Source organism: Artibeus jamaicensis, unplaced genomic scaffold (genome assembly GCF_021234435.1).
Source record: "Artibeus jamaicensis isolate MK-2021 breed Jamaican fruit bat unplaced genomic scaffold, CSHL_Jam_final scaffold_3128, whole genome shotgun sequence".
In the NCBI taxonomy this organism is placed as follows: domain Eukaryota; kingdom Metazoa; phylum Chordata; class Mammalia; order Chiroptera; family Phyllostomidae; genus Artibeus; species Artibeus jamaicensis.
Window position 1 is genome coordinate 628,619 of NW_026522036.1, and position 26,069 is coordinate 654,687.

The 26,069-nt window shown below is 44.0% G+C and overlaps 1 protein-coding gene across 1 annotated transcript; it reads right to left on the reverse strand.

Moving 5' to 3' along the window:
- Positions 1–4,720: 4,720 nt before the first annotated feature.
- On the reverse strand, positions 4,721–21,547 carry MTNR1B (melatonin receptor 1B). The gene is given in 7 exon segments (XM_053656925.1): positions 4,721–4,791; positions 4,794–4,838; positions 4,841–5,051; positions 5,346–5,458; positions 21,322–21,436; positions 21,438–21,502; positions 21,505–21,547. Coding segments are annotated over 7 exon segments (663 nt in total).
- Positions 21,548–26,069: the final 4,522 nt, after the last annotated feature.

Sequence of the window (26,069 nt, forward strand, 5' to 3'; positions counted from 1 at the left end):
TAACTTCTGATCTGTTTGATCCCCATATCATGCTGTCTTGGAGGCTGAACCTGCAAATCCAAGTTTCAAAAGGACACAGCAACTCCACCTCGATTCCATAAGTCTGCTGCATCCTCCTGTTGCTGCTTCTTCCTCAAGTGACCAGGTTGCTCATGTAGACCAGCCACGGCCCCAGGAACAGCCTTCCACTCACAGCTCCCCTCCGGAGCTCAGCAATGCTGCTACCACTAACGCTGCTACTGAGGCCATTCCTCTCATAGCACCCCTCCACCTTGGCTAACACTGACGGGTACTTTCTCTGGGTCAACCGAGCTCTCTACAGACATGGTTACATTGCCTTCTGGGGTTGGCAGGGTAAGGCATTTAGAAAAGTATTTCAGCTTAAACCATTGATAGCTTGAATTCTTCCTTTTTTTTTTTTTCTCGTAAGTGTTTGACTTCACATAGCCAAAAACTAACATTAACTGTTTCTGGTTCTGTCAGATCTGTTCTCTCAAAGTTTTACTGTAGCTTTCTTTTGTATCAGTATATTTTTCTTAAGCCTGGGAAAGCCACAGGTCCCACTGAACACAGGATGATCTGCTTTGCAACTATTATATTTACATGGTCATGAACAGTTTCCTCTTTCATTTCCAAAGTGTTTGCTTATCCTTCTTAAACCTGCTATTGCAGCTAGGGAGAACCGGCAAATGTTTTGCAAGGCCGTAGGGCTCACTGCAGGCTGTAACTCTACACTTCTCTCAGAAAGCTTCACCCTGTGGGCATCTTTGCAGACAGCGTGTAGGTCCCACCTGCTTTCTTCTCCTGGGGGTGGGGTGAGGGGAGCTTTGTTCAAGTGAATGATGCTGGGTGTGTGTGCACAGTGCCTCTCTCCATGCACCCCTAGTGGTCCGGCCATTCCAGGAGTGGGCTACATCCTTCACTTCGCAGGATGAAGAAGAAAATAATGTGATTTGCAATCTATACTAAGAAAAGCAAAGAAACACGAGGGCAGAGAATGTTTGTGTCCCATATCAAGACATATTTCCCTGCCTAAGGAAAGCCTTCCTTAGAAAGCATCTATCATCCACAGCAGTGTGCACGCTCAGCCTGAGAGGCGATCGTGTTAAGGAACCCAATTTGGAAGCTGCAACTTGGTCATGTTACCGAACAACAAGAGGTGGTCTGAGGGAGGGGCAATACAATATTTGGCCCATCCAGGGATGCCCAAAACTGCTATACAACAGGGGCCCCTCCCAAAAACCAAAATACTAAAATCTACTGGGCCCTTCTGTCCGCCGCCAATTGGAAACACATCTCTTAATGCCAGAGATTTGTGAAAAGGAAACAAAATGTTTATTTAATGCTATTCAGGCCTAATGCCACCACTAAAATATCAAAGTCCTTTAGGTTGTACACCTACACCCACACAGCGCTCCCTTCCCTCTTGTCCCAACTCCGGGTACCGTAAATCAGGAAAAGAGCACACGTCTGTGTTGCAGGCCGCTGGCACCGTCAGCTGTGTCACTGTGCAGGATCTCGAGTTAATCCAAAGTACTGTGGTCCCCTCTCATGGTCCACTGGCAAGAGTCCTTTGTATCCAGTTCCAGTCAAAATCTCTGTTGCTTTTCAGGCCCCGCGGCCAAAGGGGGCACCCCAAAGCCGCGTGGGCCTCTTCTACCAAAGCTGCAGGAGTCCGCACTCCACCAAAAGCATGTGGCTGTCTTCTTCACCTGGCTGCAGGGATCTCCATTCTGGCAAAGCTGCGTGGTTTTTCCCTTTCACCTGGGAAAGAGGGGGGTCCACACTCTGCCAAAACCACGTGGCTCCCTCTTTCACCCCACCAACAGGGGGTCCTCACTCTGCTGAAACCGCGTGGCTCTCCCTCATCTGGCCAAGCGGGGACCCTTCATGTCTCGGAGCCAGTCTTTTCCAAGCTCCCACACAGGCCTTCTCACTCCGGAGCCCAGACCCTAGTTTCCATCTTGAGTCCCTGCTAGTTCCATCCTGAGTCCAAACCCTTCTCACTCAGGAGAGCAGCTCATAGATCCCATCTTGAGTCCCAGCTACTCCCTTCTCCCCTCTAGTTCCTTCTTCCTTCCCCCTCCTGCTCCAAACTTGGCCACTGCTATTTAACATATCTATGAAACCAGTTAAAGGTTATAGATATGTTAAATAACCATTCCTCCGGAGGTTAGCTCCAAAACTGTTGCTATGCAAAATAGCTCTCAATGGCCTTGGCTCCATTCTTTCTTCCCCCTGTGGGGGGGGGGAGTGAGGACATCTTATATGTCTCTCCAATATTCCTATACACTTTGAATTCTGGACACTTTTCTAAATCTTTTTTGGGGGCCCCCCTGTCTGCACCCTGTATCAGTCACACAGTAATAAGTTTCTATTTTTTAACTTCCATGTGCAATTAGAAAAACATGATGCTACTGTGGCAATTAAAGAGCAACTACTCTTGATTAGAGGATTCCTGGAAAGCAAGAGCCCCCTCAGAGATAATCTGATTGAATGAGGAAGCAAAGGTGAGGGTATTTAGAAGGAAAAGAAAACCTCTGGCCTGGAGGTAATCTAAATTGCTACCAGTGTTGGTGTGCCTGTCAGATGAATGGGTACACTCTGCAACACTTGCGCAATGGGGCTTTGCATGATACACACACTATTTTCATCAGTCATACACAACCACATAATGGATGGCAGAAACCATGTGTGACTCCTGCCTACACTCCCCTCTCCCTGCCAAACCCCGTGCACAGTGCTGACACAGGGGTGACAGTCCACGAAAGAGTCCAAGTGTGATAGCTGACTCGGCACGTGGCAAATCAGTGCCACCATCCCTCTTTCATTCCTAGCCTGTCATTTGGCTGTGGACACTGGCCCCCTGATGGTCAGTGGCAGATTGCTTCATCTCACCAGGCCTTTGGTTGACCTCGCTTCAGGGTAAGGTCACCCATCATGCATATTTTGACCTGGTCCAAGAGCATGCTGGGGAGCTTACTGATCTCTGAGCTTACACCTTCCTACCAGGACAGAAACAGTGCTGATGCTCTGGGAGTACACTTCAGCTCTGATTACAGTCTATCAGCCCGAGACTTTTCAAAAAGTGCACATTCCAGATGGGATGGAGATCTGTTGGTGTGACTGATTAATGGACAGATAAAGATATGAGGAACTTTTGGCCACAGTTTTGGCTTGTAGCCTTTGGGGAAGCAAGGGAGGCTCTGGGTCTCCTGGGAGAGGAGGGCTCCAAGGAAGAGTGCTCTCAGCCCCTGTGGTTGGAACCCTGTTAATAAAAACCTGTTTCCTTCAACACTAATTATTGGGCCATGTGTCAAGACACCAGGTGGCAGAGCCACTGTTTGCTTGGTAACATTACGTGTCTCTCAGATTGAGCTTTGAACTGGGAGGCCTTTCTGGGTAGGACTCTCCACACCCAGCAACTGGATCTCAATGCTGGCAACCAGGGCTGGAACATCTACCTTTCCAACAGTTTGGTCCAGGACCTCCAAGGGCTGCACCGGATTCCTAGGGCCTTCCTCAGATTTCCATGATGGAATCCTTCCTCATAGAGCCCAGAGGATTTGCTGATATTTAACAAGGTCCCAGGTAACATAACTGAGTATGGTACCTGGCTTGATTCCTCACATTACAAGGGAAGGGAGAGCATCAGCAGAGTGCTGAGAATTGGCATCGGTCTCTTCCCTCTGGAAAGCAGCCACTGGCTCAGGTACCTTCTCCCTCTCTTTGGAGCTCCCAGGCATCTCTACTTTTGGGGTACTTACCCTCCGCCACCTTGTTGCTGCCACGCTTTCCAGGTGTGTGTAGAGGGGGAAGGTGGCCAAAGTGGATGCTGCTATCGGACAGACTTGGGCTCCACAACTAGCTTTGAATTCAAAAGCTCTGTGGACTAGCAAGTCATTTCACTTTGAGTTTCAGTTCCTTACTAAAAATAGGAATTATATCTTCTCGAAGAATTTTATTAGGATTAAATGACATAATGCTTACCCAGTGCCTGATACAAAGCCAACATCTCATGCATGTCAGTTGATCTTATTTGTTAATACACCATGGCCTCCCAGAGGGCAGATGGTGAGGTTTTTGTTGCTCCTGCTGGACCTGGCCCTCGGTTAGTATTTGTGGATTGGAAGACAGATAGATCTGTTGGTGCTAAACAAAGACCTGAGATGTCTAGAGATAGGAAGCCCATAAATAAACTAGTCATAAGAAAGAAGTTTGGGTGGAGCGGCCCTTCTCCATTGCCACACACATCTTCCCCTTTCTCTTTTCGTGCATTCCTTTGTATGTGTGTGAGTGTGATTTCTTTTTTCCTTCAAGGTTAGCTTTCATTTTACGTAGTTAGAGTAACAGTAAAGACTAATGATTACTGAGTGTTAGCCATGTGTCAGGCCTTATCCTCAGCTCTTCATCTGAGTTATCTCAACAAATCCTAGGAGGCACTGGCATGATCCCACATTTTAAGATAACTTAAAAATGCAGAGGTTTAGGGACTTGCTTCAAGTCACAAGCTTGAACTTGGTGGTACCAGGAAAGGAACCATGCAGACTTTGTGTTCCAAGTGCCTGAAGACTGTGCATGTATGTGCACTTGCAGTACATGTACACATACACTGTGACAAGTACCTATACACAGATCACACATGGTGTGATGTGTGGCATGTACAATGTACATATGATGGTGAGGTTGGGGGCAATGCATGTAGTATGTGTAGGGAAGGTCAGTGGGGAAAGTGTGGATGGCTTGCCAACTCCCCGCAGAAGTTCTGGTTCAAAAGTCCATAGATGATGCATGCAGGCAGCTGTTGAAGTAAGCCAGAAAGTAGCCCATGACAAAGAGCCCTCTGGCACCTGAGGAGCTATTTCTTTTGGGTTGATGCTCACAGCAAAGCTGATGCTGTTCAGAGGGGCCCAGCAGATGGTGAAGATCACAAACACCAGGAACATGGTTAGAAAGTTCCGGATGATGCTGGGCCTCAGGCGCAGCCTGCTCTCTGGCTTGGCCTTCCGACCAGCCTGGAGCATCAGCACCCAGAGGCGTAGGGGCTGAGGCTGGAGCAGAGAGCAAGCCATCTACACTCTCTCCCCCAACCTTCCCTACACATACATACATGCACACACCAGCACAAGTACACTGTACATGCCACCATATCACACAATGTGTGGTCTGCATATGTGCACACATCACACTGTACACGTACACATACCACAAGTGCACTACACATGCACACCCTTGCTGAGGCCTGAATGCAGCCACGCTGCCATGTGGGTAGACACATGGCATGGTGGCTCAGAGTCCAGTCCTGAAGAATGGGGTGGATGATGCTGTGGGTGCTCCCATCTCACAGTCTCTGCAGGCCTCCCGGCTTTGTCTGCATATTCCCAAGCTTCCTGAATGGTCTGCCTCCTCTGAACAGAACATTCTCCAGGATCACCAAGCTCAGCCCTCCAGAAAAAGCCTCAGAAAAATCACACAACCATTGATCAATATGCTTTAGGCATATTCTGGGCCAGCGTCTTAGGAAGGAGATAGGACGTAATCTAAAGTGTCTGCGTTCTAAAACCAACACTGACTCATGAATAAAGCACTGAAAACCTGAAAGTTTGGGCAACATGAAGTTCAAGGCATGAGCTAATGCCATTGCTAATGCCATTTGTTTTATTCACCAGGTGCTACACTTTCTGAGCTCCTACTACTGTGTGTCCAAAAGATAACCTTCCCACCAGAAGAGGCCCTCAAGGACACAGGAGGTGCTAGACACAGTGCTTCAAGTCTGCTGGCCACTTGTCACACAGTAAATGCCAGCTGCCAGCCTTGGAGTGGCTGACACAGAGGGCAGATGAAATGGATTTGCAGGAGGGACTCTCCAAAGAGGCAAGGACACTGATAATCCACTGCCACCATGCATCTGTTCTGCATGCCAGAGACTGAAGTGACCAGCCCAGGGGTCCAAGGTCCAGGCATATGGATAGAGGCCCTAAGGCACAGTAATAAGAGAGGCCAGGCTGTAGTCTGGCTTCAAGAGGGTTCAGGTAAAGGGAGGCTCAGAACCACCCAGCTGTGAGTTCCCCCAAGTCAGACCTTTAGGTGAGGTAGACCCCAGACTTGCAGACCCCACAATGTGGAGAAAGAGCTATCTTCAGCCCTCCCCTGGCCAGACACACATGCTCACCCCACCTCAAGGGAGCCTCTGTGAGACATGCTCCATGTCCTTGGGGACTGGAGGACCCACAGGCAGCCTTCCTGAAGCGTCTATTTTGGCCTCAGAGGTTTGGGGTCAACCCCACTCAGAGCCTACAGAGTAGAAGTTTGTTAGCTCCCTGGAAGTTCCTAGGACCTAGCTACTTCTAGGTCCTGAGCTAGGTCAGGGCCCAAAGGAGACAGGAGTTAACTGAATTGAAAGAGATCACTTGGACAATTAGAGGGTTGTAGGGTGAGCTTCCCTGTCTCTTGAGGGTAAAGGATACTCTGGCCTGCTGGATTCCTTCCAGTCAACTCTTTTGGGGAATCTATTTATTTAATGGGATAAAGCCCCCTCATATTCTTCCTGGTTGGTACTGCAAGGCAAAAATGCACATCTGAGGAATTCCTTGAGGTGTAGAGGGGTCTCCTGCTTCTCTACTTAATTCCCAGCTTTGTTCACTGTCCCCACTGGTAGCTGTCTGTCTCTGAGTCCCCTGTTCAGACCTCACTTGGTCCCCAAAGACTTGCTCTCTTGAAATTCTTGTTTTCAGCTGAATTTAACATGTCCTTTTGACATTTGAAGGTGGTGCTGGGAGTTGGAGTGACCTAGGGTAAGCTCAGTTCAGCCACTTTCTGGTCTAGTAAACTTGGTCAGGCAAGTTATTGAACTTCTTTCTCAGTGATGATTCCTTCATGGGTTCCCTCCTTGTCTTTTAAAAGCCTCCTTTCTCTCCTCACACACATTGTGCATGGCTGTTTCTATGAGGAAAACCACTTCCTTCCAACAAAGGAATCTTGGTGTCTGCCAGGCCTGCTAAGCGGCAAACCAGCTTTTGGCACCTGCGAGTATGTGGGGAGGAAGTCAAGAGCTGCCGGAGCCTGTGGCAGCTTGTCCAGCTGTTTCCCCAGCAAAGCCAGTCAAGCTCTGTCATTTTAATGTGGCTCATCCCCTGATAATGCCCCAGAGGCTGGCAAACAGCTGGTAAATAGTGGGAAAACACATTCAACTCCACGTGGAAAGTGATTCAATTAATCTCCCCTATTACTCTGGCTGTTCTTGAAAGGCTGAAATCAACCAGTTCCTGCTGTAGAGTCCTATAATCTTCTGGCTTTCTTGACACCAGTCAAAATTAGGTAGATAAAGCTCTCATTTTTTCCCCCATCTGGAAGAAGCCAGGCCCTATTTGGATGACAGTCAGGGAAAGATCCAGTCGTCTATCCATTTCTTACCCAGACAGATGAGAAATCAACCAGGATGCACACAGCACTGCTCATCAACTCCTGCACAGGCTTCTAATGAATATTCACATCACGAATCCTGGTGTCCCCTATTTCCTCCATTAGGCAGAACATGTTAGTAGAGACAGGCAACAGAGTTTTGGTCACTAAATGTAATTCTCTTCCATGTTCATACACAAATCATAGCCCTTCATATACCAGCCATCACGATCCCCTCCCTCCCTCTTTCCTTGCCTCTTCTCTCCTTCTTTCTGGGGAATCTATTTCCTAATGAGAACCTGGTAATCTGGGAAAGAGCCAACAAGTGTTGAGCTACCTAGTCTTCATCTCATAGTAGAATTCTGGAAGACAAACCTACCTCTAATCCCTTGCTCTTTTCCCTGTGGCCACACTGCATGTCCGTGAGAAGTTGGCTGAATTTCAAGTGTCCCTCATCACTGAGCTAAAATAGGCAATGTACAAATACACAGTCATTGAGTTATTTACTCAACAAGTATTGCTAAGTATCTACTAGGTATGGGGGCTCTGCCTATGCAGGGGCTCAGACAGAGTGGTAATCTAGACAAAATACTCCATCCCCTTACAAAGCTCAGGATCCCATAGAGGACACACTTAAGTAAAAACATGGTGAAGTGAGGCTTTCAATAGCAAAGTCAACATATGGTCTATTATTTCTAACAGGATTAAACTTCCTGCGCCTTGAGGTTTTTTTTTTTTTTATCTTCTATCTATCCAAGCACATAATGCCTTTGTTGGGCCCCTACCCTGCTTGGGGAAGGCAGTGATGAATGAAAGACATGGACACTGCCACTGAGATGACTCATGCCGCCGGGGAGCAGAAAGAGCAGGGAACAGTGCCCATCTGTGTGGTGAGATCTGGGAGAAAAGCCAGCATGAGATGGCAGGAACAGTGGCGTGGGGCTGGGGAGAGTGTCGGGGGACAGGACTGCTTGGGCAAGACAATTCAAGAAACTGGACAAAATCACCAAGATTCTGCAAAGAGGCTGCCTTCATCTCAGAAATAGGATTTCTCAAATAGGCTCTTGTATGGGAGAAGGCATAAGGAATTATAATAATCTCCAAATGAATGTGATATATTTTTATTGTTTTTTAGGGATAGGCATTTGAAGTCATTGTGAACAGATCATTTATTAAAAACTTGATTCCTTACAAATACTAAAACAAATCTTTCCTATTAATATAAGCTCCTAATTCAATCACCAAATTCTTTGAGAGCGAGGATTGTTTTCCTCTTAAATCATATTGTTTATGAAAATCCTAGACTTCTGGTAAAGATGGCAGCATAGATAAACATGGCTCAACTCCTCAAAAAAACACAAAAATTACAACTAAATTATAAAACAACCATCACTTAGAACCATCAGAACTTGGGTTGAATAGAAGTCTGACAACCAAAATATATAAAGAAAATATTAGAGGAATTCAAGAAAGATATAGACAGCAACACAATTTTAGTGGGGATTTTAACACCCCACTATCAAAAATGGACAGATCTTCCAAACAAAATATCAACAAAGACATTGCGGCATTAAACAACACTCTTGATGAAATGGACCTAACTGATATATACAGAGCTCTTCACCCCAAAGAAGCTAAATACACATTCTTTTCAAATGCACATGGAACATTCTCAAAGATAGACCACATGATAGGACACAAAACGAGCCTCAACAAATTCAAGAATATTGAAATCATACCAAGCATTTTCTCTGACCACAAGGGACTGAAACTGGAAACCAACCCCAAAGGAAAAAACCCAAAACACCCAAAATCATGGAGACTGAATGGTATGCTATTAAACTATGAATGGGTCAAGAATGAAATTAGGGAAGATATCAAAACGTTTCTGGAAACAAATGAAAACAATCTCACAACAACCCAAAACTTATGGGACACAGCGAAGGCAGTCCTGAAAGGGAAGTTTATAGCAATACAGGCCTACTTAAAGAAAATAGAAACATTTCAAACAAACGACCTTACTCTACATCTGCAAGAACTCGAGGAACAACAACAAAAACAGCCCAAAGCAAGTAGAAGGAAGGAAATAACCAAGATCAGAGCAGAACTAAATGACATAGAGACTAAAAGCACAATTCTAAGGATCAATGAATCCAGGAGCTGGTTCTTTGAAAAGATAAACAAAATAGACAAGCCTTTAAGTAGGCTCATCAAGAAAAGAAGGAAATGAACACAAATAAACACAATCAGAAATGAAAGAGGAGAGATTACAACTGATACCACAGAAAGAGAAAGGATTGTAAGAAATTACTATGAAGAACTGTATGCCAAGAAATTTGAGAACCTAGGGGAAATGGACACATTTCTAGAAAAATATAATCTCCCAAAACTCAATGAAAAAGAAGTAGAACACCTGAATAGACCAATAACAGCAAAAGAAATTGAAGCAGTAATCAAAAAACTCCCATCACACAAAAGCCCTGGACCAGATGGATTCACAGGAGAATTCTACAAAGCATTTAAGGAAGAGCTAACCCCCATTCTTCACAGACTATTCCAAAAAATCCAAAATGATGGAAAACTCCCAAACTCCTTTTATGAAGCCAGCATCATCCTAATTCCAAAACCAGATAGAGATACAACAAAGAAAGAAAACTTCAGGCCAATATCGCTGATGAACATAGACGCTAAAATCCTCAACAAAATATTGGCAAATCGCATCCAACAATATATCCAAAAGATTATACACCATGACCAAGTGGGATTCATCCCAGGGATGCAAGGATGGTTCAACATTCGCAAAACAGTAAATGTAATTCATCACATAAACAAAAGCAAAGACAAAAACCACATGATCATATCAATAGACGCAGAAAAAGCTTACGATAAGGTACAACACCCATTTATGATAAAAACACTCAGCAAAATGGGAATAGAGGGAACATTCCTCAATATAATAAAGGCCATTTATGAGAGACCTACAGCCAATATCATACTCAATGGGCAAAAACTAAAAGCTTTTCCACTAAAATCAGGAACAAGACAAGGATGTCCACTTTCACCACTTCTATTCAATATAGTATTAGCAGTTTTGGCCACAGCGATCAGGCAGGAAAAGGAAATAAAAGGCATCCAAATAGGAAAGGAGGAAACAAAATTGTCACTGTTTGCAGATGACATGATAGTGTACATGGAAAGTCCTATAGACTCTACCCAAAAACTGCTCAAACTAATTAATGAATTTGGCAAAACAGCAGGATACAAAGTCAATATCCAGAAATCAAAGGCATTTTTATATACTAACAATGAATCAGCAGAAGCAGAAATCAAGGAAAAAAATCCCATTCGATATAGCAAAAATAAAAATAAAATATCTGGGAATAAACCTAACCAAGGAGGTAAAAGACCTGTATGCAGGAAACTACACAACACTGAAGAAAGAAATCAAGGAAGACACAAACAAATGGAAACATATACCGTGTTCATGGATTGGAAGAATTAACATCATCAAAATGTCCATACTACCCAAAGCAATATACAGATTCAATGCAATACCTATTAAAGTACCAGTGGCATATTTCACAGACATAGAACAAACACTTCAAAAATTTATATGGAATCATAAATGAGCCCGAATAGCAGCTGCTCTTTTGAGAAAGAAGAACAAAGTACGAGGGATCACAATACCTGATATCAAACTGTATTACAAAGCCACTGTAATCAAAACAGCCTGGTACTGGCATAAAAACAGGCACATAGACCAATGGAACAGAACAGAGAGCCCAGAAATAAGCCCAACTCTCTACAGTCAATTAATATTTGGCAAAAAGGGCAGTAACATAAAATGGAGTAAAGATAGCCTCTTCAACAAATGGTGTTGGGAGAACTGGACAGCTACATGCAAAAAAAAAATGAAACTTGAGCACCAACTTACACCATACACCAAAATAAATTCAAGGTGGATAAAAGACTTAAATATAAGCCGTGACACCATTAAAGTCCTAGAGGAGAACATTGGCAAGAAAATCTCAGATATTCCACGCAGCAACATTTTTACAGATATGTCCCCTAGAGCAAGGAATATAAAGGAAAGAATAAACAAATGGGATCTCATCAAAATAAAAAGCTTCTGCATGGCTAAAGAAAAGAGTATTAAATTAAAAAGACAACCAACTGTATGGGAAAATATATTTGCCAATGATACCTCAGACAAAGGTTTAATCTCCAAAATATACAAAGAACTTACACGACTCCACTCTAGGAAGACATCGAACCCAATTAAAAAATGGGAAAAGGACTTGAACAGACACCTCTCCAAGGAGGACATACAGAATATCCAGACACACATGAAGAGATGCTCAATATCGTTAGCTATCAGAGAGATGCAAATTAAAACCACAATGAGATATCACTTTACACCAGTCAGGATGGCTATCATAAACAAAGCAACAAACAACAAATGTTGGAGACGGTGTGGGGAAAAGGGGTTCTTAGTTCACCGTTGGTGGGATTGCAGACTGGTACAACCATTATGGAAAACAGTATGGAATTTTCTCAGAAAAATAAAAATCGACCTGCCTTTTGACCCAGCAATTCCACTGCTAGGATTATATCCTAAGAATCCTAAAACATCAATTTCAAAGAACCTATGCACCACAATGTTCATAGCAGCGCAATTTACAATAGCCAAGAGTTGAAAGCAACCTAGGTGCCCGTCAGTAAATGAATGGATCAAAAAAATGTGGTACATATACACAATGGAATTCTATGCAGCAGAGAGAAAGAAGGAGCTACTACCCTTTGCAACAACATGGATGGAACTGGAAAGCATTATGCTGAGTGAAATAGGCCAGGCATTGAAGGACAAATACCATATGATCTCACCTTTAACAGGAACCTAAACAACAAAACAAACAAGCAAACAGAAGAAAAACAAAGACACTGAAATAGAGAACAAGCGGGCAGCGACCAGAGGGGAGAGGGAAGGGAATTTAAGGGTAAAAATGGGGAGGGATTTTGAGGAACAAATATGAAGACACAGGGATGAGGACTGGGGGGGAATGGGAGGGAGGTGGGGAGACAGGGCAGGGGGGTCTGGGATGGGAGAAATAGACAAAAAAACCCTGTACTTGAAAAATAACTAAATAAAAATATATATTAAAAAATAATAAAATAATTAAACGTAAAAAAAAAAAGAAGTCTGACAAAAATGAAATTAAAGAAACCACATCCATATCAACTGGTAGGAGGATGGAGATGCAGACACACCCATGTGTCCTAGGTGAAAATTAGGGGGAGATAGCTGAGAATCAAGGAGTTGTAGCCCCACAACAGGTGCCCCTGCCCAGGGTTCCAGTACAGGAAGATAAGTCCCTGTAACTTCTGGCTGCAAAAAAAGTCCCCAGTAGGGACTGAGTCAGTGGAAGAAACTTCTGGAGTCTCAACCAGTTCCTACTAAAGAACCCACACATGGACTCACCTACCCAGACTCACTCCCTCTGAGCTCCAGCAACAGGTTAGCAGCTTGAAAGGTACCAGTGGCATACGGGGAGAAAATGAAGGGTCTACCTAATATCTAGGCGAGAGCTGAAGGACAGCTTTCTTCCAGACAGAAAGGCCATTGTCCCCTTTCTGAACCCTCCTCGCATACAGCCACAGAGCCTGCAGGTGGGTGCCATATCTGAGACTCCATCAACCTGGCTAAGCAAATCTGCCCCACCATGGAGATCCCCTGAGGTTATACCACTCAAGTTACAAGTGCACTCAAGCTGTTAACAGAGACTTTTCCATACAAATGACTGGTCTTGGCTCATGCTTCACAACTTCCTAAATCCCCTCAAATAATCAACAGCCAGAAGCAGTTAGCCCCAGCCCCTATGTCTCTTGCTAAGTGGCCCCAGGTGCTGCACTAGCAGTAGCCAACTGATATTCACGGCTTTGCTTCACCTGAGAATGTCTAAGTCCAACACAAGTAGCAACCATCTTAGATTGCTTTATAGGCCAGACAGGGTGGCCCTGGGCAAAACACAAGTGGGGGCAGACCTCGGCCTTCACTAAGCACAAAACCCTAGAGCCTATGCACCCAGTGGACAAAAAAACAGGGACAGTGTTAGCAGCCTATGGGACAAATTGAAGCATTCCAACATTGGCATCATGGGCGTGCCAGAAGAAGAAAAAGAGCAAGAAGTTAGAAATCTATTTGAAAAAAATGATGAAAGAAAACTTCTTTAATTTGGGGAAGGAAATAGACATGCAAGTCCAGGAAGCACAGAGTGCCAAGCAAGATGTGTGCAAAGAGACTCATCCAAGATAGATCATAATTAAAATGTCAAATGTTAAAGATAAAGAGAGAATCTTAAAAGCAGCAAGAGGGAAGCACTCAGTTACCTACGTGGGAATTCCCATAAGACTGTCAGCTGATGTGTCAAAAGAAACTTTGCAGGCTAGAAGGGAGTGGCAAGAAATATTCAAAGTCAAGAAAAGCAGGGACCTACAGCTAACATTGCTGTACCCAGCAAAACTATCATTTAGATTGAAGGGCAGATAAAGAGCTTCCCAGACAAGAAAAAACTAAAAAAGTTCATCATCACCAAGCCATTATTAAATGAAATGTTAAAGGTACTTATTTAACAAAAAGAAAATCAAAACTATGAACAAAAAATTGAAGAAATACATATCTATCTACAATTGAATCTAAAAAACAAGTGAAGCAAACAAGAAGAACAGAGACAGAATTGTGGGTACAGAGAGTGCTTTGATGGTTGCCAGGTGGGAAGGGGGTGCGGAGGAATGGGTGAAGAGGTGAGGTGATAAAGAAATACAAATAGGCAGTTACAGAATATCCAGGGGGATGTAAAGTACAGTATAGGAAATAGAGTAGCCAAAGAACTGATAGGCATGACACATGGACATGAACAATGGTGTGGGGATTGCCTGAATTAATGGGGGGGTGTTGGGTGGAGGGGGAGAAAGTGGAGAAATTGGGAGAAGTGCAATAGCGTATTCAATAAAGTATAATTTATAAATCCTAGAAGTTGTGGATGAATTGTATAAAGGCTCAATTGAAATCTGATGTCACTTTAATCAAAGGAGGAAAGAATTGCTATGCAAGCTAATAATGTAAACAAAAATAAGATCAGAAATATTTGTACCACTTAAAAGAAGAAAATATATGAGAACATAACCATTCACTTAAAAAATAACTATGTCCATTACAAAACCTCCTGCCATAATCATCAAAAGAGATCACTTGGTGAGACTTATGGCAGCATTTTATTACTTTAATAATAACAACAATTTGGTATAGCCTCTTAAAGTTCATAATGTGTATTTACATAAATTGACTTGAATGTTTCACAGCAGAATCCCTTAATGTTGATAACATAATTTCCACTTTATAGATCAAAAATCTAACACTCAGATAATGTAAATTGTTTATAGCCACAGAGAAAAAGTGAGAAAGAACAAGAAGAGAAACAGGAGGAGACCAGCAAAAAGAAGACAGGAAGGCAAAAATAGTAGGGGAAATATAAAATCTAAAGAACTTGAGACATGTGGTCATAAACTAAATGGGGGGATGGTGGGGGAGGGAGTATACAGGGTGGAGGGGAATGAAGGGGGAATAGAACAACTGTAATGGCATAATCAATAAAATATATTTAAAAAGAAATGTCAAGTGGATCAAGGGCAACAGTATAGAGTTTCTTGGATATCTCCCAAAGTGAGAAAGAACAGAAAAATGCCCATTTAGCTTGGCAGTTAGGAGAACAACAGTGATAGGAGCAAGGGCAAATTCTGTTGAATGTTGGAGAATGAACTTTTGTGCTGCAGGTTGCTCTTGATCAGGTCTGCCTTCAAGGGAAGGAGAGAAATGGAGCGGACTTAGAAGGTATGTCCTTTGACTGCGGATTGTTCAGAGGTTTGTTTTTTTTCTCTCCCTCTTTATTTTGTATGTGAAATACTTATATTTGGCATTTAATAAGCACATAGCTATTTTAGCTACTATGATTGTTGTTTTTATATTATTATTAGTTGCATAGGAAGAATAAGAAAGAAGTTCAGAGTGCTGGACTAGATTCCAGTGAGATAAGCTGGGGGATGAGGATGATGAAGACGGAAGGTGTTGCCTCTAGAGCATGAACTCTTTAAGAATTGAGGCTTTGGACTTTACTTCCCAACTCTCTATCTTTTAGTCTTTCAGCAATAAATATTGAAAATAGTAAGAGTTAAAAGCAGTATCAGTATCTTTTGAGTTTTGCAATATAGCATGCTAAATACAGAACCTAACTTTCTGGAGAGAAAAACAAAAGCAATCAAACATGCAAGACTTCATATCCCTGCGCTACTGAGAGCTACATATAGGAATTAAAGAGGATTATGAGCTTTCGTGATTATTTGGCTAAAGAGGTAATTATAAGATTTAAAATGTGTTCATTTTTGCTTGGTGAAGAGATAATAAGGTTTACAGAACTGAAATGAGGTTAAGGAACTTATTTAAGAAAAAGAAGATCAAAACATAAACTGGCTGTCCGTGCGCTGAGCCCGGCCGCAGGGGAGACCTCTTCCAAACTATCAACAATAAAATGGCAAAAATAGATATCTATCAACAATTGAATCTAAAAAGCAAACAAAGCAAACCAGAAGAACAGAGACAGAATTGTGGATACAGAGAGTGCTTTGATGGTTGTCAGATGGGAAGGAGTGTGGGAGAATGGGTGAAGAGGTGAGGGGATTAAGAAGTACAACTAGTTACAGAATAGTAGTTACAGAACAGCCATAGAGACATAAAGTACTGTATAGGAAACGGAGAAGCCAAAACAACTTAGACGCATGACCCATGGCCATGAACAATGGTTGGGGGACTGCCTTAGAAAGTGGAGGATACTGAGTGGAGGGGGGCAAAGGTGAAAAATCAGGACAACTTTAATAATGTGATCAATAAAATAGAATTTTTAAAAAAAAGATACCTGCCAGGCTGAACATTCCCATCAGGAAGCCTGCAGCACGCTCGCCTGTCCCAAAGAAGAGGTGGCATTGCTGGGCATTTGCAGGACCAAGTAAACAGAGTAGATGAGGTCCTGCAGTCAAATCCTTCAAGTTTTCTTCAGGAAATCCACTGTCATTTTTAAAAAGATTTTATTTATTTATTTTTTAGAGACATGGGAAGTGTGGGAGAAAGAGAGGGAGAGAAACGTCAATGGATTGCACATGTGTCCAGACCAGGGACGGAACCTGACCCCAGGTCTGTGCCCTGACTGGCAATCGAACTGGCAAACTTTGCAGTATGATGCCTAACCAACCGAGCCACACTGGTCAGGTCTCCATTGTCAAATTTTTTATATCTTTCCTCCTTAAAACGACCAAAATGTCATAGAAATGGCCATGTGTCCACTCACTAATATCACCTTCCTAATAGCTTCTCTAACCCAGTTGTACCATTAAGAATCCATTGTTAGTCCCTGGCCAGTTAGCTTATTTGGTTAGAGCATTGTCCTAATATGACAAGGTTGTAGATTTAATGCTCAGTCAGGGCACTTCCAAGAATCAACCAATGAATGCATAAATAAGCAAACAACAAATTGATGTTTCCCTCTCTCTTTCTCTCAAATCAACCAATAAATTAATTAATTTAAAAATAAAAATAAGAAAGAATCCATTGTCTGACCATGGTTCCTGGCTATTGCCTGAGAAGTCAGGGTCACTGTGTCTATGGACCAGGAATAACTGATGCTGTTGGGCTTTCTCCTTTGCTAATGGAGATTATCCTGACATTACAGTAAGGATACATTTCTCTCAGCTCTCTTCTGTGTGGCTGACTATCTAGACAGTGCAGGTAATGATAGCAAGCTCATAATTTATGAGCATCTTAAAGGGCCAATTCTCTAAGGGGTCACTGGAACACAGTTTTAGCCACAGTGAGGCTGGAGCCTGCTGGCCACAGAGTAGCAATTAGGGAGCAGACACACCTTCATGCAGATGGTGCTCATCAGCCTTCAAGAACAAGAAGGAGGTGTACCTTGAGCTATCAGTGCTGAAGGCAATTTGGTTCCATGAGAACTGTGCTAATTTCATGAGCAGTTCTGAGTACTGTAACAGGCCTACCCCACTTCATGAAGTAATGCTCCGGCCCGCGGAGCAATCAACTGGGGCTCGACCACCTACCTAGAACAAATGAGTTGGGGGGACAAGAGGCGCGAAGAATGGCAGCAAGACAAAAGATTCTGATCAAGCTGCAAACTTTATTTTTCCGAACTGGGTATATATATGGGGGGAGGGAGAGATTAGGTTGCTTGCTATTGGCTAGCTTGAGACAAAGAAGGGCCCGCTTATTGATTACTTGGGTGCAACTGGTACTCGTGGACACCTCATGTGCCTGTAGCCGATTGGCTTGTGGAGCGCACAGGTTCCTGTAATCAACGCAATGTTTTTAGCTAGAAGCCAGGTGTAAGGTTCCCAACAAAGCAAAATTAAATTTTGTTGGTCCCACTGCTTTCCTGGTATCTTATCTATTTTCTATTTGTCTCAACATACCTGCATTCAGGGTTTACTGTGTACCTGGCTCTGTGGACAGAAATGGAATAAAAGTGTCAGTATTCAATGAGTTCACATTTCAGTGGGGAGAGAAAAACACTAAAAACAAAACAGTGAGGTGAGGGCCATAATGGGAGGGCACATGGAGGCTGGAGGAGAGAAACGGTAATTTTACCTTCCACAGTGTTAATATTAGAAACATTGACATGCCCTTAGGGAACCCGAGGAAGGGATTTGCAGGAGATATTCACTAGCAGAAAGGAGGCAGGTTGCATCCCAAGAGGAAGGTAGTGAGTGGGTCAGAGAGCACAGCAGAGTGGGACAGGCAGCAGCCCACTGCTCCAGAGTTGAGCCTTGGTCTGTGCATGAGGGCAGTCACTGAAGCAGGGGGAGGGAGCAGCGAGAGCCATCTGGGGACTATGAACACAGTTTGCTCAAGAGATAATAAGGGGGAAAACTGCAGTAAGAGTAGAGAAGACAAGGAAGGGGAAATCTGAGACATACTTAGGCAAAAATCATGAGGATTTGGGGAATGAAGGAACAAAGAATAACTCCCAGGGATCAGGTGTCTGGGGGAAGAAGAGAGGAAAGAGATTTAAAAACTTGCACCAGGTTACCCTGACCAGGTGGCTCAGTTGGTTGGAGCATTGACCTGTACACCAAAAGGTTGCGGGTTCTATCCCCAGTCAGGGCACTTATGGGAGGCAACTGATCAATGTTTCTCTTTCACATCGATGTCTCTCTCCCGTCCTCCTTGTCCCCTCTCTAAAATATCAATGGCTATATCCTTGGGTGAGGATTAAAAAAAAAAAAACAACTAGCACCAAGTAAACCAAGGGAATAAAAAAAAAGGCCCCAAGGAGAGAGTGGCTCTCAGTGTCACACAGACAGAGGGGCGTGTCTGAGGAGGCCAGGCCCCAGAGCACCGAGGAGGAACTGGAAAGCCGTGAGGTGGTCAGCGGATACAAACTGTCGTATTAAGGTGTCTGGCCAAGAAGGAAGGAAATTAGAGGGAGGTATATAATCAAGAAAAGATTCTTTTTCTTGTAAACACAAGAGACCCCTGGGTATATGTGCACACATGCATGTGTGTTGCCCATCTCTGAAAGAGCCCATCTCTGAAAAAGTCATCTGAACACACGCAGCAGCAGAAGCGGCACAGGGGACAGTCCCGGAAAAATGACAGTTACTCTGACCACTCACCCTGCCGGCAGGAGCATCCCAACTCTGAACAACAAGGGGCTGCCCCACAGAGAAATTGGTGTGTAACAGGCAAGTAAAGAATACTGACATCTGCTAAGAAAGGAGCTATAACCTTAATATGACTGTGTGCCTTGGTTATTAGAAATGTATTCTCTTGTTACTCCTATCTTCTCAATACCAAAGGGTTAAAGAAGCAGACTTAATTACAGAAAGATCTGAGGTAACTTTTCCTTAAAGAAAATCCAAACACTTCGGTAGAAGACCTGATTAGTAGCGGAATGAGTGCTAACTGCTCAAATTTAAGTTTTTAAGCATTTGTTGAAATCTTACTCTGCCAACATTATTTGAAGTCAATATTATGATTTTTCATTACTATCATTAATAAAGACAAGAGTCACATAAAAACTGGTAAAATTACATGACCAGGGCAGTCACCAGTGTGTCAGAAAACAATGTCATTTGGCTATAGTGTTTTTTTTTCTGGTGCTGAGCTGTAGCAGATTTGACAGGAGGCAGGAAGGATGGAACGGAGGATGTGGCTGCAATTAAACATGCACATGACCTGCTCCTACCATGCTCTCAAATCAGCGAGGTTTCTGTGAACCTGGCTGGGAGCACAGGGAAGGCCAGAAGTGTGGCAGAGACACTGGTCCGCCTCCTGCCCTCAGCCACCTCTCTTACAGTAGGTAGCCCGAATTACAGAGCTGGGTGGGCCTACAGCCCACCAAGGCCTTCTCCAAACACCGATTAGTCAGGGAGAGAAGGGGCCAGTCTCAGAAACTGAGGGACGCCGTCCTGCCTCCCCCTGCCTCTCTGTGCAAGAGATGAATGTGTGGCTGCTGCAGATGATATGATCAGCATTATGCAACACAGCTTTCTCATCGTAAACTGCTTTTATCTAATACACAGGGTTTTACTCAAAGGACACGGTAATATCTTGAAAATATTCCAGATGATACTAGCCACTACTACTGAAGTGACTTAGTTAGAAAGCTTACTTCTTAATAATGTTGTTTTCCTTATTATGGGTAGAAGCTCACTTTGTGGGGGCAGGGAGTTATTCTTTAGATAAAAATCCTAGAATCACAGGGTCACATGAAATACAAACATAGAACCATTTACTAAAAATGATCGTTCTGAATGGTCCAGCTCTTTAGAAAAGTATGTTTAAGGTACATAATTGGCTTTCTGCTGTTGCCTTTTCATTTTAATTCATGTCATACATTAACTGCCTCTAAGACCCAAACTGGGGCATTACAAATTGACAAATAGGTCATGAAACTTCTTCCCAAGCAGAAATGGTCAGCACACGCCAATGACCCTTCTCCCACCCCCTACTTCCCACCCCCACTCCCACCCTGTCTGGTTTTGTTCCCTTGCAGACTTGAGTGTGGGAAAATAGAAATGAGCATGGACTGAATGGAGAAAATATTTTCAGGATTGCAGCACTATTTAAGACAAATCATTGTTTTAATCTTGGGTTAATCCCACAAATGCCCTGTTCTTAGGGGGAAAAAAAACCCAAAAAACAGACAAGCAAACAAAAAAAAATGATATCTCATAGCAATCTAGCTCAGTCCAAGCAGAGCCTGCAGGTTGCTGCATTTGCACTTTCTTGGTTGGAACTGGATCTTCAAATGACTTGGAGATAACTTCCTGACAGGAACCCCATCAGGTTGCTTCCATCCATTTATTCATTGTCTCAGCAAACACTTTCTAAGCACCTACTGAGTAAAGCCACAGCGCTTGAGGAGAGAGTGAGAACTATTAAAGATCCTGAGATTTCTGTGGCCAGAGAGGCGCTGCATCTGTACCTGCATAAATTGCAGCGCCAAGGGAGCGATGTTGTCCAGCCTCCTGGGTTCCTACAGATATTGCTCCCTGCCCCAAAATGCACGCATGAAGAACTTTCCCCAATCCACGCTGGCAGTGATGCGCCAAGTGCGCGCTCAGCAACTGCAGAAAACAGGCTTCAGAGACACATGAGGCACGTGGGGGAGGTGCGGTGGCGTCGGAGGCAGCAACTCACCCTAACTTTTGAGTTCAAGAGCAAATTTGGGGACGAAGTTACAGAGACACAAAAGAGGAACCCGGGACTGAGGAGGGACAGGGCAGCGGAATGCAGGGTCAGGGTGAAGACCAGATGCTAGGGGACGGCCTGAGCCCAGAAGCAGGCGTGGAGCTTACCTGCAGAGTTACGGAGCTTGCGGTTTCTGAGCTCCGAGAGGGTGACCAGCCCTGAGAGGTTGCTCAGGACGTCCACTGAGGTGGTGAGAAGGTGGCGAGGAAGAGCACTGCAGACAGAACGGAGGCCGAGGATACCCCTGATAGGTGCATGCAGCTCACCCCTGCCAGCCTGGCCTCAAAGCCCGCCCGCCTCGCCGCAGTCCGCAAAAGATCCCTTCTCAGGCATCTCAGACCTTCTTTCGCTGCCCTTCAGCCACCGCCCCTTCTTTGACGCAAGGCACGCTGTGCGCTGAGATGCACTTCTCCTGTCCTCTTCTCTGTCCAAGCGGCTTGCGCTAGCGAGGATGCAAATGGGAAAAGAGCTAAAGGAGGTAATTAAGCAAGTCTGAGAAGGGAGCGGAGAAAAATATGGGAACAGGAGGAGAACTTGAGGTGCAGGTGTTGTCAATAGGAGTGGATCCCTCGGCAGCTCGCTTAAGAGCCGGTGCAGCGGGGAGCGGCTTGCTCTGCTACACAAAGACGAGCATGTGTCTTGTTCTGCTCAGACTTCAGTTCTGGAGCGCACCACTGATACAGGGTGCAGCCAGGGGGGACCCCCAGAATAAGATTTGGAAGGGTGTCCAGAATTCAAAGTGATAGGAATATTGGAGAGACATACAGGATGTCCTCACCGCCCCCCCCCCCCCACCAAGGGGGAAGGGATGAATAGAGCCAGGGCCATTGAGAGCTATTTTGCATAGCAACAGTTTTGCAGCTAACCTCTGGAATGATTATTTAACATACCTATAGCCTTTAACTGGTTTCATAGATATGTTAAATAGCAGTGGCCAAGTTTGGAGCCAGGGAGAAGGGAGTAGCTGGGACTCAGGATGTAACGAGGGGCTGCACTCCTGAGTGAAAAGGCCTGTGAGAGAGCTTGGAAAAGATGGGCTCCAGGACATGAGGGGATAACTGCCCAGGTGAAAGGGAAAACCACTCAGCTTTGCCAGAATGGAGTTCCCTGCAGCCAGGTGAAGAAGAAAGCCACATGCTTTTGGTGGAGTGTGAACCCCTGCAGCTTTGGTAGAAGAGGCCCACGCGGCTTTGGGGTGCCCCCTTTGGCCGCGTGGCCTGAAAAGCAAGAGACACTTTGACTGGAACTGGGCACAAAGGACTCTTGCCAGTGGACCATGAGAGGGTACCACAGTACTTTGGATTAACTAGAGATCCTGCACAGTGACACAGCTGACGGTGCCAGCGGCCTGCAACACAGGCGTGTGCTCTTTTCCTGATTTACGGTACCCGGAGTTGGGACAGTGGGAGAAGGGAGAGCTGTGTGGGTGTAGGAGTATACCCTAAAGGACTTTGATATTTTAGTGGAGGCATTAGGGCTGAATAGCATTAAATAAACATTTTGTTTCCTTTTCACAAATCTCTGGCTTTGAGAGATGTCTTTCCAATTGGCGGCGGACAGAAGAGCCCAGTAGATATTAGTATTCTGTCCTTGGGAGGGGCCCCTGTTGTGTAGCAGTTTTTGGCATCCCTCGGTGGGCCAAATATTGTACTGCCCCTCCCTCGGACCTCTTGTTCGGTAACAGGGACAGATCCCAGAGCAAAGCAGGGGAGAAAGTTACACTGTCGGCAGCTACAGGAGAAAGGTTAGCCTGTGCTGTTTATGGAGCACTTGCTGTTTACCACCAGGAACATAGGCGATGTCTCTTTATAAAGCCGAGACAATACTTTGATAAATTTATGAACATCTATTTAAACTTAATAATACTTAAATAGATTCAAGGTCAATACTTGGGGTTATTATAGGTTTTAGAGGGGTCAGAACAAAAAAGAAAAGATATATAGGAAAGAAGAAACTTAAATGCCCTTTATTTAAAATGTTTCAGCATTTACTCTGATAATAACAATAGCTACCTCTGTAGAGGGCTAAGGTTATGCCAAGCACTGTGTTAAGCATGTCTTGTATCACTAGATTACTAAAATATAAAAGGCCGATAAACACAAATTTGGCAAGGAGGTGAAGCACCTGGAACTCTCACACATGGCTTTCATCAGAATGCAAAATGGTACAGCCACTGTTATGAACTGTTGGGTAGTTTTTTATAGGCTTAAACCATCCTGTGATCAACAGTGACATGCATATCAAATAAACAAAACACATGCCCACAAAAATATCTGTGCAAGAATATCCAGAGCAGTCTTATTTGCAGTAGCCTAACCCTGGAAGCAGCCCAAGTGTCCATCAACAGATGTGTGGCACACTCCTACAATGGAGTGCTACTCAGCAATAAGAACTACCAATACTCACAACAACATGGATTCATCTCCAAATATTCTATTGAACAAAAGAAGCAATGTACAAAAGAGTGCATACTATATAACTTCATTTATATGAAGTCCAAAACTGGAAACATTAATTTAAAGTGATAGAAATCAGACAATATTTGCATTTGGGGGTGAAGACTGACTGGAACAGAGTACAAATTAAATTTCTGGACTGTTATTTGTATGTGTGTTTTAATATAAATTATACTTTCACCCCCAACCCCAAACACAAAAACAAAAAGGAAGAATGAGCCCCGGCCAGGTAATTGGAGTGTCATCCCCATATGCCAAGGTTGCTGGTTCGCTCCCCCATCAGGGCACATACAAGAAGCAACCAGTGAGTGCATCAATAAGTGGAACAACAAATAGATGTTTCTCTTTCTCCCTAAAATTGATCAATAAAAAAGTTTTCTGAAAATTTTTTTAAAAAGGAAGAGTGCAGTGGTAAAAGAGGGACTCTGATGAGGTGATGATGCAGAAGATGATAGTTAAAGGAACAAACTCCCTGAGAGGTGAGCTCATCCAGGAAGGGGTATTGTTGTGGGAGTAGAGAGGCTTCCTACTCCACAGTGGAAAGGAAGCAGACGTCAGGTGCCAGTTCAGAAGTGCTTCTTGACTGGTGTGAGAAGATGAGGGGGCTCCTTTCTGGTTGCTATATTCTTGGGAAGTTTGAGTCTCCCTCATTAGCCAGTATTCAGGGGGTGAGAATGTGGGATGTGTGCAAATGGGAGAAGGTATGGAATATCATTTAAGGAAATGAGAGCATTATGTAGGAAAGCATGACACATATGTCAAGAGAGCAAGTGTACCTGTACTTTAAGACTGAGGCAACAGTGGAATCTAAACTTTTGTCATCTGTGCACCATACCGGAAGAAGATTGTCTTGGGCCATACATTAAACACTTTGTGACATGTAATCATAAAAAGCCTCATAATACTTTAAGTAAATGTATGATTTCTTGGTTGGGCTGCATCCACAGCCATCTTGGACTGCATGAGGCCATAGGCCCCAGGTTGGACACCCCTGTGCCAGCCAGCTACGTAGGGGGGTGTTAATGACCAACTTGGAGCTGCTGTGGACAGGCACAGAAAAGGCAGAGTGAACTTCAGTGAGGATTGGGGTTTGCCAGCCAGGAGTAAATAATATAAGGAAGTTCAAGGACATGATGGGAAGATTGATGTACATTAAATGAGGGGTGATGAGAAAATATAAGGGGGCTGGCTGATAGACCAGGAAAAAGATGTTGGATCAAGGAATTACAGGCATTACAGGGATTGGATTCAGAGAATTATGGTGAGTGAATCTGAAAAAACAGACTGAGGTATTTTAGAGACTGACTTGTTTGAAACTGAGGTTTCTGAGGGGCGCAGATTCTATTGATGCAAGGGCTCCAATGGTGATTGTGGGAATGGGGTGCTTTCCCAGATGAGGGAAAGCTTTTTAGAAATGAGAATCTCAAACCTGAGAAGTCAGGGGGTGGATATTATGGGGATGAGATTTAAAAAACAACAACAACAAAACAAAACCTGTGAGTCAAGCGGCAAATCCCCAGTGACTAAGATGAAATGACCAGCTAGTTGGTAGGAGAGTTACAGCTGGAAGAAGGGACAGTCAAGCTTTCCTTATCACACACACATATATATCAAACATGTAATGGCACTTCTTTGGCTTACAAGAGCCCTCATATCAATAAATGAGTTGAATACAGTATAAATGGCTATAGTTCAGACACACTAACAACACATATTTGATTAATTGAGCATGAAACAGGAGTTTGTCCTATGTTACCCTAGGATGCGATGGTACACACCATGCCATATCCACAATAAGTATATCTCAAGGCGTGTGGGCACTAAGAGTTGGGATACTCTCTACCTAATAAGTCAATGTTGTGTCTTGGCACAGCTGGCCAGGCTGTGCCTTAAAAAGGTAGGGAAATGATGCAGCCACTTTGGAAAACAATTTGGCAGTTTCTTACAAAACTGAACAAATACACTCTTACTGTGCAATCCAGCAATTGCACTCCTTGATATTGTCACCAAGAGGTTGCTGCCGCCAACCTAATACCAGTAGGAGTCCCAATCCAGGAGGCAGAAAAAGGAGAAATTTTTTCAGGTGCACAGAATCTACCAAGCTACTAACAAGACAAATGAAAGCAAATCTAGAGAGAGGAGTCACAATGGTGAGGAGGTTGGAGCTATGACACCTGAGGTGATGGAGAGCAGTGCTCAGACTTAAGAGAGAGGGTGTTATATTCAAGGAACTGAGAAGACATCTCTGAAGGCGTAAGATCAGGGCAAAGAGGCTAGAGACTGGACTATGGAAATGGACAGGAACTTGTCCATGTAAGCCTCAAAGGCACCTTAAAGACTCTGGACTTAATTCCAAGTGCAGTGGAATCTGTTGAGGGGTTATGCAGGCATCTGTACCA